We start from the raw sequence: 12,545 nt of genomic DNA on the forward strand, positions 1-12,545 counted from the left end.
ATCTCAACAAACAGGGACTGAGAGAGAGCATTTCAGGAAGAGGGGCCAGGCCATCAAGCAAGCAGTCAGTGTCTCTGCGGACAACAGAAAGATTCCCATTGGTGGAAGCATGGGGAACCAGGAGTAACAGTTAGGAATTAGTCAGAAAATTCGGCAAATCATGGGAGTCCCTGACTGCCAGGCCACAGGGAGCAAATTTAAATATCTAAACAGAACGTGGCTTGATTAGGGCAGATCGCTGCCTGGTGCTGGGGTAGAGACAGGCTGGGTGGGAGAGGTTTGGGGGGTATAGGTAGTAGGGCACAGTCCACAGCAAATGTGGGACAGATTTATTGAATTACAGCACCCCCTATGGGCAGAGGATGTATTTTTTTTAAGATTATTTATTTATTTATTTGATAGAGGGAGACAGCACAAGCAGGGGGAGCAGCAGAGGAAGAGGGAGAAGCAGGCCCTGCACCAAGCACAGAGCCCGATGTGGGGCTTGATCCCAGGACCCTGGGATCATGACCTGAGCCAAAGGCAGACGCTTAACCGACTGAGCCACCCAGACATCCCCAGGGAACGTATTCTTCTCCTCCTCCTTCTCCTCTTCTTCTTCTTATTGCCCACCAGTGCTGAGGGAGAGCAGGTGTGCAGGGCCAGCAGGACAGTCCTGCTCTCCAGGTCTGGGAGGTGCCAGCATTTGCTGGCAGGAGAGGCAGTGCAGGAGCTGGGCTCTTGAGCCTGGAGCGGGGAGGACTTGCTGGGGGAGGGGGAGAGTCACCATCTTTACCCTGGCTGCCTGGCCGGTGGCAGAGAAGAAGGCCACAGTACACATCTGTGTTCAAATCAGAGTTCCCTAGAGGAGGAAGCAGTCACTTCTAGAAGGGGGGGCTTTCCTATCAACAGACGCAAGCAGGCCCGGCCAGCCACTAAGGAGGCAAGTGGACGGCCTTTAAAGCCCCGCCGAGTTCTGAGATTCTGGGATTCTTTCATCTTCGACACCATCAGCCAAGGAAATGGTGATGATGATGATGATGGTGACAGAAGTCTCCATCCATTGAGCATCTATAATAAGACTAGTTCCTTTAAAAAAAATTATGGGGGGCGCCTGGGCAACTCAGTCAATTAAGGGCCTGCTTTCGGCTCGGGTCATGACCTCAGGGTCCTGGGATCGAGCCCCGCATCAGGCTCCCTGCTTGACGGGGAGCCTGCCTCTCCCTTTCCCTCTGCAGCGTCCCCTGCTTCTGCTCTCTCTCTCTCTCTCTCACGTAAGTAAATAAAATCTTTAAAAAAGTAAACAAAATTTTTTAGGTACCATACAGTGTAATATTAGTTTCAGGTGTAGAATTTAGTGATTCAGCACTTCCATACAATACCGGGTGCTCATGACAAGCGCTGTCCTTAATCCCCACCACCTGTTTCCCCCATCCCCCACCCACCTCCCTTCTGATCACCAGAGCTTAGTTCTTTCAATACTGTATCTTTAATATGCATTCCACCTGGGAGGGAACTGAGGCTCGCACAAGCTAACCGGTCTGCCCAGTTAACGGCAGAGCCGGGGATTGAAACCACATCTATAGGATTCCCAAACCTACATTTTTTCTAGGACACCTTGGAAGGCATACTGGGTGTACTTATTTTCCAAACCCCTCCGGGGTATATATGCATCCCGGAGTATATATGCATCCGATATGCTCCTCTCCAGCTGAGGGCCTGATCTGCCGCTGTGGCATTGTGCGGAAGGGTGCCCAGGTCTTGCCTCCAAGGAGCTCGTGGCCTGGGGCCGGAGGAGACCAGACAGGCAGGCTCAGCTACACTTGAAACCAAGGCGATTTGAAGTGTGCAGATCTGTCTGTTGCTCGAGCACCTGGGACGGGAGGCCTGCTAGAGACGGCACCGTGGGCCAGAGACTTGAGGGGTGGGTCAGGGCTCCCCAGAAGGGCCTTGTGCGGGCTCTGGGACAGTCCGGGGAGGGCGTGCTCTTGCACTGGAGTGCAAAGGCTATGGCCTCTAGGTGGAGACCATCGGGGATGCGTACATGGTGGCGTCAGGGCTGCCCCGGCGCAACGGGAGCCGGCACGCGGCTGAGATCGCCAACATGGCCCTGGACATCCTCAGCTCTGTGAGAGGCTTCCGGATGAAGCATGCTCCTGACGTGCCCATTTACATCCGGGCTGGCCTGCACTCAGGTACGAACTGGGGGCCTGGGGGCGAGGGGCCAGACCAACGTCCCCACCCTGCCGGGGCTATGGGCTGGGGCAACCCCAATGGTGTGCTCTGGGATTCTGAGATTCTAAAGCTCTACGATAGAAAAATTGGCATTTTTTCTTCTATTAGTGGAAGGTTCTGAGATGTTGTAAGTCAAAGGATGCGTGATTCTCAGTTTCATTCACATATATAAATACACACACACATATGTTGTCCTAGCATCTGTCAGTCATCTGAGGCCATCCCGAGGAGCCAATAGGCTGACGGAAGAGGCAGGACAGAGACCTTCTGTGGTTATGCAAACAACAAAATGTTTGCTGGGATGGGTCTAGGAGGGACCGCGGGGTCTCTTATACATGCTTCTCAGGCCGCCACCCCTTCCTCCCTCCATGGTTACACCTGCAGGATAAAATCCAAATTCCTGGCCCCCTCACAGCCTCCCAGGCTCTTGCTATTCCCTCCAGCCTCGTCTCCCGTCACTTCCCTCTTGCCACTCCAACCACACTCAGCTGCTTGCCGCTTCCCACAGACATGTGGGCTCTCTGTCTCTGTGCCTTGGCACCTGCCATTCCCTGCCCACTCATTGTCTCATCCTCCAAGACACAGCTCATGCACCACCTCCACCAGAAAGTCCTCTGGGCTGGGTGAGACCCCCCCTTTCTGGGCTGGCACAGCTCTGATGCTTCCATCTGACACTGATCACAGACAACATTGATACACACCTCCCCCCACCCCCACCAGGCTGGGCGCTCCCCAAGAGCAAAAAATGGCTCTGATTTATCTGTGTCCCCCTGCCCCCAGCCCAGAGCCTAGCACAGGTATCATCTCTTCTCAGGGTACTGTTGGAAATTCCATATAGCTTCATCTTCACCCCCAGCTGGAGCCCAGGAGGTGGGGTGGAGACAGCAGTGGTGGGGGAGCTTGGGGGAAGGGCAAGACTGTCATGGGAACCTCTCTTGGGTCCAGGACCTCCTGGAACTCACTGGGCACATTTGAGTTTCAGGACCCTGCGTGGCAGGGGTCGTCGGTCTCACCATGCCCCGGTACTGCCTCTTTGGTGACACTGTTAACACTGCATCCCGGATGGAGTCCACAGGACTTCGTGAGTGTCTTACATTTCTGTCTTGCCTGGGTGAGGACTCTCAACAACCCCTGCAGCCTGGCTTTTTGGAACAGTGCTTAGTAACCAAACCACCACCTGGTGGCAGTGTACCTTAGTTGTCAGGAAAACAACTATATGGAGATAATTTAGATCTCTGGTTCTTTTAACTTTCCATGGGTTTTTTGTGATGATCTCATGAGAAGAGACAATGACTTGAGAGCAGGAGGCCTGGGTCCTAGCCCTGCCTGCCACTGGCTTGCTTAGTGTCCTTGAGCAAAATATTCTTCCTCTAGGTCTTGGTTTCCACATCTTTACAACAAGGAGACCCTTCTCAATTTTTTTAATGCCATTTTAGGCCCTTGCTGGTAGCAGAGGGCACTCTGATGGTTTGGTTAGAACAGGTGTAAAAGTTGGAGTCCTAGGACTTCTGCTTCTGGCCCTGGAAGCGTGTGCTCCCTAATGTCGTTTGGTACACATCCTGCGTGACTAGACGTGCTGGCCCTAGTGGGGAGTTCGGCTCTTAAATGAAAAGTAATTGCTTACTTGCTCTGACTCAGCCTTCACAGACTTCCCTATAAATGAAAATTACGTTCCTAGGGGTTCTGACTTCATCTTGAGTTCCTCTTAACACTCAATCTATGGAATTTGCTTTTCCTCGAGGCCTCTATTTTAGTGACCAACAGTCTACCAGAGGGACAGGAAGGTCAGGTGAAGGGTGTTGTACGAATCAGTGTTGTGTGCATTACTGGCTGGAGCTGGGGCTGTTACAGGTCTTAAAGATATTACCAAACACTAGGTATGCTGCCACCAGGTGGTGACTTGATTACTACCTTTCTTGTCAGCATATAGAATTCACGTCAGCAGAAGCACCGTCCAGACACTGCTCAGCCTGGACGAAGGCTACAGAATTGACATCAGAGGCCAGACTGAGCTAAAGGTAGGGGAACTTTCTTTCCTGTATTTGATGGAAAAATCCCCGCCCCCCTGCCAATCCAGTTTCTGTGGGCAGCAGGAGAGATTCTTACTCATTTGACTGATAGAGAAGGAAATGCCTGTCTGTGGTAGAGGATGGAGTTGATCACCTGTCCGCATCACTCCCCAAATTTGAAAAAAACCCATTTCATCCTGGGAAAACCACTCCCTCGCTGACTCCTCATAGGAAGAAGGGCCAGGGTCGAGAAGATACTTCTACTGAAGACGTACCTGGGCAGCAGGCTGGTGCCTAACATTAATATATTTTTTGTCACAGCAATTGTGAAAGAAGGAACAATGTCCCCATTGAAGTGCACTTAGGCAAAGTGATTCGTCCAAAGTCACATAGCTTGTATCCCAGATCGGACGGCTCTAAATCCTATGCTTTCTCCATGACATTGTCGGGCTCCTACTCATCCCTCAGGACCCTAGAGCTATCTCACCTCTCCCGGAAGCCTGCCCTGACCCAGGAACACCCCCCTTCCCTTTCCCCAGCGGTAACTATCGTGCCGTCTCTGTGCACCCACCCCTCCCACAACCGCCCTCTGCTGCTGCAGGGGTGATACTGGGTGATACTTGCCCACAAGCACCTCTGTATTCGTTTTTGAAACTCTAACATTCAATAAAGGTCATGGTTCAGTATTCCCATGGGTGAGTGACTTTCTTCTACCCCACTTCCTCTCAGTCCCCCATTCCACGGGTACAGTCAGGCCTGGTGGTAAGACTGGAGCAGCCTAGACGTTTAAAGGCCCAGAACTGTGACCGAGCCCTAGAAGTTGCGTGCTCCGTGGCACTCGCTTTGTTACACTGTGAAATGTCAGAGCAAGAGGGCGCAGCTGGGAGAGGAGCTGCTGAGGGACGAGCAGCGGCTTGTCCGCGGTCACGCAGCCGGCGACTGCGGGCATACGTGACTCCTTAGCTCTGGAGGCTGAGGTTATGGGAGAGCGAGCCGGGATAAGTCTTGTTGGGGGAGGAGGCATGAGATGGCCCGAGGAACAGAGGATTCTGAAGCCAAAGGCGAATGCAGATGGAGTGGGGAGCAGCACACCCACCACAGGCTGGTTCCGGATGGCCTGGGGGCTCCACGGGGCAGTACCCATCCCTGGCCGAATCCATAGGCCAGTCAGCCTGGCCCCAGTGCCCCTGATGCCACCTCTACTCCTAAGTTCCTGGCAGCCATACCCCCATCCCAGGCAACTGGGTCCTGCAACAGTTTGGGAAAATCACAGAGCATAACATCTTGGGCTCTTAGCATTCCAGGTCTGCTGGTCGTAGAATTCATGACTCATTATTCAGCTATTTCTCTAACAGATCAATATTAAGGCATGTAATCTTCACAACAACTCATGAGGTATTGAGGAACAGAGAGGTGAAGTAATTGGCCAAAGTCACACACCTAGCCAGTGATGGAGCCGGGATTTGGACCCAAACGGTCTGGCTCCCGGCTCTAGGCTGCTCTGCACGGAGCTGTTTGGAACTGTGCCCTTTCCTCTGGCCTTGCTCTCTGCCTGAGAAGCTGTGCTCACTCAATCCCCTTTCCTCTCTCCTCAGGGGAAGGGCGTCGAGGAGACCTACTGGCTGGTGGGGAAGGCAGGCTTCCCCGGGTCTCTCCCCACACCTCTGGACATCAAACCTGGGTGAGTAAGAAGAACTTCCCCCAAAGCTCAGCCTCTTGTGTTTGAAGTTTGATTTGTTCTTTTTCTGATGAGAGTATCACCTGTCCAATGTGGAAAACTTAGAAAATACAGAATTCTTTAGCGATTAAATGTCACCTCTTCCCACTGCTGAGAGACAGCCCGTTGCTGACGGTTTGCTGTGGATGAGGTCATGCTGCCTGGCCGGTCTCATTCTGATCTGAGCTCTGCGTGTGGGTCAGACCACGTCAGAAACACACATCCCTCGTGACGGCACCGGGATTGCAGCGCCGAGGGTGACTCAGCCGCCTCTCTCTTCTTGCCGCGCACGCCCAGTCTTCCCATTCTGAGCCAGTCCTGGGTGATGCTTTGGTAAAAAGTGACCGGGCGTCTGTCGCCATTCAGACTCTTTCTGCAGACGAGGAATGTATAGATCAAAGGACACACACACACACTTCAGGGCCCACATGAGGCAGAGCCTCCGAGAGCTTGTGCCTGCCTGGAAGCTTGGCTCTTCCCTTTGTCCTCTGTCCTGTGTGACCCTATGTCCTTTCCTGAGGGCAGTAAGGGCGGGGTGGCGAGGGAGCTGTTTTACCCGATGTGCTCTTCTCAAGCAGTAGACAGCCTACGAAGGACTGAGCGCAGGGCGGCCCGGCGCTGCCAGGGGCTGAAAATGACAGTTTCCTAGAAATGAGAAGGTCCAGGGGCCCACGGGCTCAGTGCAGGTGTGGAGGCTGAGCCCCACTAGGGTTTTCTGTCATCAGACCTTCCGACTGGCTCCCCTCACCTCTTCCAGGCCAGCCCCCCACCCAAGGCTGCCCCATCTCTCAAAGACAAGAAATGTGTGGGACGCACGTGGTCTTCCCAGGAAAAAGCCAGCACTGAAGCAACCCAGAGGCCTGGCTGGTGGGGCAGGGGCTACGGGTAGGGAGCTGCTCAAGGAGGTCATTTCCTTTCCACCTGCCGTTGGGGTGCCCCAAGGGCATCTTGAGTGCCCTCCCCCGACACAGCACGGGGGTCCAGCGCAGCAGGGCGGGGAGGGGGCTGGTGGGCACACACTGGTGCGCTGGCCAGGGTGCAGGGCACACAGGGGCACCCTTTTCATAAGGACACCCCAGCCTCCTGGATGCAGAAGCAACTTATGCTCCCAGAAAGGCCTCCACGCAGCCGGGGCCCTTCCCTTTCGCAGACAGTGTCCGCGTGGACAGTTTGCTGGGACAGCAGCATGGGCTGAGGAACAAAGTATGGCCTGGGGCCTTCCCGTGCGCCACGGCACCCTGGCTCACCCATCCGCGGGAGAACAGCCGTGGCCCTTTGTGTCCTTTTCTTGTCCAGCAAGGTCCTCTGCTCCAGCCCGCCTCTCTTGCCCCTCAAAGAGCAAGCCTCCTCAGCCCACAGCCTTCCAGCGTGCGCCCCGGCAGGGAGCCACACTTCTCAGAAGGCCTGTCTGCTGACGGTGACTTCACTTCCTCACCCACCACTCTCTGCCCGGCCCCCGCAGTCTGACTTTCACCCCCACGCGCCCAGAAGACTCTGTGAAGGTCACCGGTGACCTCCATCCATGTCACTAGATCCGCGGGCTAGTTTTAGTTCTCAACCCGACCCACAGCTCGGCAGCATTTCCCCTTTGCCCTCCCTCTTCCCAGAAACACGCCCCAGGCCTCCCAGCTGGGCTCCTTCCTCTCCAGCTCACCCTCCTCAGGCTCCCTGCCCGCCAGCCCCCCCCCGCCTCTCCCAGGCCCTGAAGTGCGGGGGTTCCCTTCCCACCCAGACGCTGGTGACGTCTATCCCGTCTATCCCGGGCCTCAGCCTGACCTCCCCTCCGGAGCTCCGGGCTGTGGAGCGCTTGCTGTCCCTCAACAGATCTTTCGGGAGCCCCACCTGGCAGCCTGGCCCTCCTCCAGAGCTCTCTCCTCGTGGGTGGCCTCATCCTTGTCCTCCGTCACAAAGGTGGAGGAGGCCGTCCTGGAGCCCCCCGCTGCCTTGCCTTCACACACCCCCCCCCAGGGCTCCGCGGCTCCCCACTCCCCCATCCATAGCGCCTCTCCACCCACCACCTGGCAGCCAAAGCAAGGTCGTAAGCACGACACGAACGTGATCCATAAGAAAGTCCCCCGCTAACATCCTCTGGGTCTCCCTGCTACTCCGAGGCTCAAGCCCAAACTCTTTCTTGCTGCCCTGGACACCCGCGCCTCTGGGCCGGGCCTGCCCCTGGCCTGGGCAATTTGGCCGCCTTCCACGGCTTGCCACCTGCTCTGGACCTCTTGCTATTCCCCTAAAACACCCTGAATGTTTTTCTAACTCAGGGCCTTTGCACCCGCTATCCCCCCGTACCTGGGATGCCCTGGCCCTTTCCCTTCCGATCCTGCAGGCCTCGGCTCTGAAGCCTGCAGAGCCGCTCCTTCAGCAGGCGACTCTGATGCATGTGCTAAAGGAAACCCTGCTGTCACTTCCTTCCCATCTCCCAGCATCGCATCCCCATAGCACTTGCTGCTTCCTGACACTTCTATTTGGTTCCTTTATGGAACTTTCCTCTGCTTACATAAGCTCCGGGAGATCTGGCCGGCGCACCCACCGCTGGTCTTTCAGTGCCAGAAGCCCAGGGAAGGGGAGCTCTCAAGCTCCCACTGGCTCCCATCAGGCCCCTGGCCCACCCCATCCTAGGAGCAGGAATAGCAGGTCTGGCAACCATTTGTCATCCTGAGCTTGTCAGCTGATGACTTTTCCACTCCCTGATGGAAACTTTAGAAAGTGCCAGAAATGTTTTCATCTTCTTGGCTCGGGGAGGGAAGAAAGCTGAGATGAGTCCCAGTGAGTTCCACCTGACTTGGGAGCCTCCCAGGCCTTCGGGCAGGCAGGGGAGAATCGGCACCCTACTCGCCCACGGTCTCAGACCTAGCATGTGGACACAAACTTAAGTGTGCACACGTGTGTACACCCATGTTACACCTGTCGTGGGCATCGGATACACGCACACATGGAAACGCCACCACATACCCCTCTGCTTGCCTGGTGATGAGATCACAGACCAAGACACACACACACACACACACTCACACACACACACACACACGGAATCTCTGCGGGAAGGGCTTAGGGGGACTTGTCTTGGAGTTGTGTCTCTAAAGCACTTACCAAATTTTTACTTGAACTATATGCTATAGCGTGATTTTTTTTAAGGTCACGTTTTCTAAAGATGCTTTTATCCTCACTTTCTGTATTTGCCATACCTGCCGAAGTTATTTATCTTTATCTCTTTGGGGATGTTTGGGGAAGCCGGTGAAGATCAGAGCAAGGAGACCCAAGCCGCCCTCCCATGTCTTGGTGTAGCCACAACAGAAGGTTCCATCTCATGACACAGAAACGCTCCACAGAACGGTCCCTTCTCTTCCCTCTATCCCTGCCAACCAGGCTCAAAACCTACCCCTGCCAAGTTGCTGTGAGGCCCTGGCTGTCACTCAGAGCCTTGCTTTCTTCTCCACGCAAAGGTCATAACACTAACCTACGCTCCTCCAGGCACATAAGGGAAGCAAATAAGAAAATAAACGTGTGTGCAGGGAGGGCGCCCAGGGTCCCTATCCCAGCTATGCTCATACCCCAAGAGTCACAGAGCCCCTCAGCCCATGGCATTCTGGCTTCCCAGCAATCATCTGGAGCAGGGCATGGACCTGGGTCCAGCTCCTCATCTCCTGGGAGGCCGCTGGACACGAAGGCCTGCATTCGCACTAGTCTACATCACTTCACCTCTCTGAGCCTGGTCTGGGTGTGCCCACGGCGGGGCCGCTGCCGGGAGCAGGAGAAGCCCAAGAAGAGAAGGGGCTCCTCGCAAGCAATGCCCACCCCTGTTGTTCTGGGTGGTGGTCTTACTACTTTTGTGTCTCCTTTTCCCCTAGGGACCCTTGGCAGGACCTCATCAACCAAGAAATCAGGGTGGCCTTCGCCAAAGCGCGCAAGAGCATGGCCAGGCCTGGGAGCTCAGGCAAGGCCTTCGCTGGGTCCTGAGAAGGAGGACAGAGGGGAGCAGGGGCCTGTGCCAGCCCAGAAGCTCTCGTGCCTAGGTGGCCTCAAACCCTCTCCCTGCTCCAGTGCCCGCCAAGAATTCTCTTCTGAGCAACCTGGCAGCCAACAGGGAGCTCATTACTAAGTGCCCTGGAGCGATATTAATCGATGCATTCCAGTATGAATCCTGTGGGGAAACTTGCCTCTTGACACAAAAACAATAAAAATAGAAATACTCCCTCCCTTTCACGCAGTGCTTTGTTCCTGACAAATCGTTTTGACTCTGAGAGCTTGTTATCATAGACCTTATTATTCTTCAGACCCAGAACACCCTTCCCACTGTATAGCTGGAGTGCCGGGGCCAGAGGCAGGAGGCCATGTGCCCCAAGTGGCGTGGCTGTCACAGGGAAAAGCACGACGGGGGCCGGGACCTAGAGCCAGGCAGACCAGGGCCCCGGACTTACAGGGACTGCCTACTGCTGTCACCTCACATCTCCGAGACTGTGTGTCATCTCTAAAATGGGTGATGACAAGGCATGTAAGCCCTGTTCCTGAAACACTGTAAGTATGCTGCCTCCTTCCCTCCGCTCCTGCCCTAACCAGCTTCACCCTCTGGGTATCTGCGAGCACTGTGCGGGGAGTCCAGGTCTCGGGCTCCCAGAATCTCAGGAGAAGGAAGGGAAGTGGAGTGATAATTCCTTAGTTCTTAGGAAAATGAGACTTCTGTCTTACAGAGAAAAGCAAACAAACCCACAACCCACTCATTAAACTGGCTTCTAACATCAAAGAGTGTTCACCAGAGCCCCCAGGCTGATTTCAGAGCAGGCAGACAGAAGCAGGTGGAATTCATTTCCCCCACTGAGGGCAGAGGGCCAGGGGCCAGGGGGAAGGTTCAGCCCTAAACAAACTTGTCCTTCTTCAAAAGACCCCTTGGGAAGCAGAGCTGGCGCAACACGGAACTGGGGGTCGTTGGAAAAATGTTCCGGTGGGGGGTGTGCTCACAGAAGCTAGGCTGCGTGTGTGTGTGCGCGTGCATGTGTGTGCGCTCGCACTGGAGCAAGAGAGAGGAGATCCGCGAGTCCCGTGGATGATATGTGTATGTAACCATGAACAGCTGTGTGGTGGAAAGTGCTAGACTCAGCTTTGGGAGATGCCGCAGCCCGTCCTGACCTTGCATGACTTTGGGCCTAACCTTTTCACTCCCGAGTTGGGAAATGCAGGACGGGCCGGTCCCCTCAGCTCCCCTGTGAGGAAGCGCTGTGGAGACAGCACACCTGGCCAAGCGAGGCTGCAGTGATGAGCAGGGAGGACCTGTGCATGCCCACTGGTGGGACACACTCCCGGCTTTGTGTGTGACCACACCTGTGCCTGGGGTGCAGCTGGGCCGGGTGGCGGGGCAGAAGCGTGGCCCTGGTTCCTCCACGGAATTCAGTGGCCCACATTCCGCCTGTGGATCTTCTCTCCTCATCTGTAGAAGGGACATGGGGTCCAGGTGACTGCGAGGTCCCTCTGGGTGTGAGTCTCCGTGAGCACCCGTGTGCGAAATGGAGACTGGTGTGGGGGGCAGACCCAGGAGACCAGAGTCCAAAGCAAGAACCAGCTTTCCCATGGCATCCCAGACCCCCGTCTCTCTATGCCCTGGGCTCCTCACCGCACAGTGGGGACCAGACCCCTGCCCTACATGCCTTATGGGGCTGTTCTTGGGTCCATGGTGGCAACAGCTGTGAATGCACGCTGTCACCAGATGAAGTCCTCAGGGTGCCCATGTGTGTGAACAGACCTGTATGGCTCTGTGTACGTTCCGTGGATGTAGGAGGCGAAAGGGCTCTGAGCAGGTGAGTGACGCTGTCCCTGCACACGCGTCAGTGTCTGCATGTGTGCTTGTCCACGGATGTGTGAGTGTTGTCAGGGCACGCATGTGTGCATTTATGTGTCTGTGTGTGCGCGTTTGTATATATGTGGGCCGCGGGGGGTCGCACATACCTGTGTGTCTGGGATCAGCGGCCAATCTCCATGTATTCGTGTCTGTGTCCAGCATTTGTGGCATGTGTCCAAGAGCACACCTTGTACACGGATGGGTTGCATGTCTGATTGTGCCTGGATCCAGCCATGGGTCTCCTTGCTCTGGGGCCCTCCAGAATGGTGGTGTGGAGAGAGTAGGCTTCGGCCTTCTGGCCAGTCTCTGAGCTGCCCATGCTGAGAAGGGCTGAGGCAGCTCTGTTCTCAGTGTCCCTCTCAGACCCTCCATGGCATACGCTGGGGGCTCCAGGAGGGAACTCTCTCTCCAAGGCTATGAATAGATGCCCCCACACCGGGGTCCTCATCTTCCCCCAACCTTCCCTCATCAGGCGGGACAAGATCACTGAGGACAAAGGCCAGTGCCCGCCTGGCTCCTGCATCGTGCCTCCGCCCCCGGGGCCGGGCTGGCTTCCTATGTGCTGGGAGACGGAGGGCTTACCTGTTCCGCACTTACCACTACCAGCTCTCTGCCTGGAGCTTCCATGCACATTGTTTCAACCACAACACTCATCAAGACGGGAGGTATTTGCCCACTTCCTAGAGGCTCGGAGGGGTGAAGTGATTGTCTGTGCCAGGCTCTGTCTGTCTTCTGATCGGAGGTAATGACACAGTGCGATGAAAGCCCA

The 12,545-nt window shown here is 55.5% G+C and overlaps 1 protein-coding gene across 1 annotated transcript in view; it reads left to right on the plus strand.

Moving 5' to 3' along the window:
* LOC100476540 (guanylate cyclase D-like) overlaps window positions 1-10,108 on the plus strand; it is a 38,560-nt gene extending 28,452 nt beyond the window's left edge. Inside the window, exons 15-19 of the mRNA XM_011219816.3 lie at window positions 2,000-2,174; window positions 3,197-3,295; window positions 4,138-4,232; window positions 5,819-5,904; window positions 9,795-10,108. Of these exons, the coding sequence (XP_011218118.3) occupies window positions 2,000-2,174; window positions 3,197-3,295; window positions 4,138-4,232; window positions 5,819-5,904; window positions 9,795-9,903 (564 nt within the window). The 3' untranslated portion in view covers window positions 9,904-10,108. The remainder of the gene's footprint in view (window positions 1-1,999; window positions 2,175-3,196; window positions 3,296-4,137; window positions 4,233-5,818; window positions 5,905-9,794) is intronic.
* The last annotated feature ends 2,437 nt before the right edge of the window (window positions 10,109-12,545 follow it).

This window comes from Ailuropoda melanoleuca, chromosome 8 (genome assembly GCF_002007445.2).
Source record: "Ailuropoda melanoleuca isolate Jingjing chromosome 8, ASM200744v2, whole genome shotgun sequence".
NCBI lineage: Eukaryota > Metazoa > Chordata > Mammalia > Carnivora > Ursidae > Ailuropoda > Ailuropoda melanoleuca.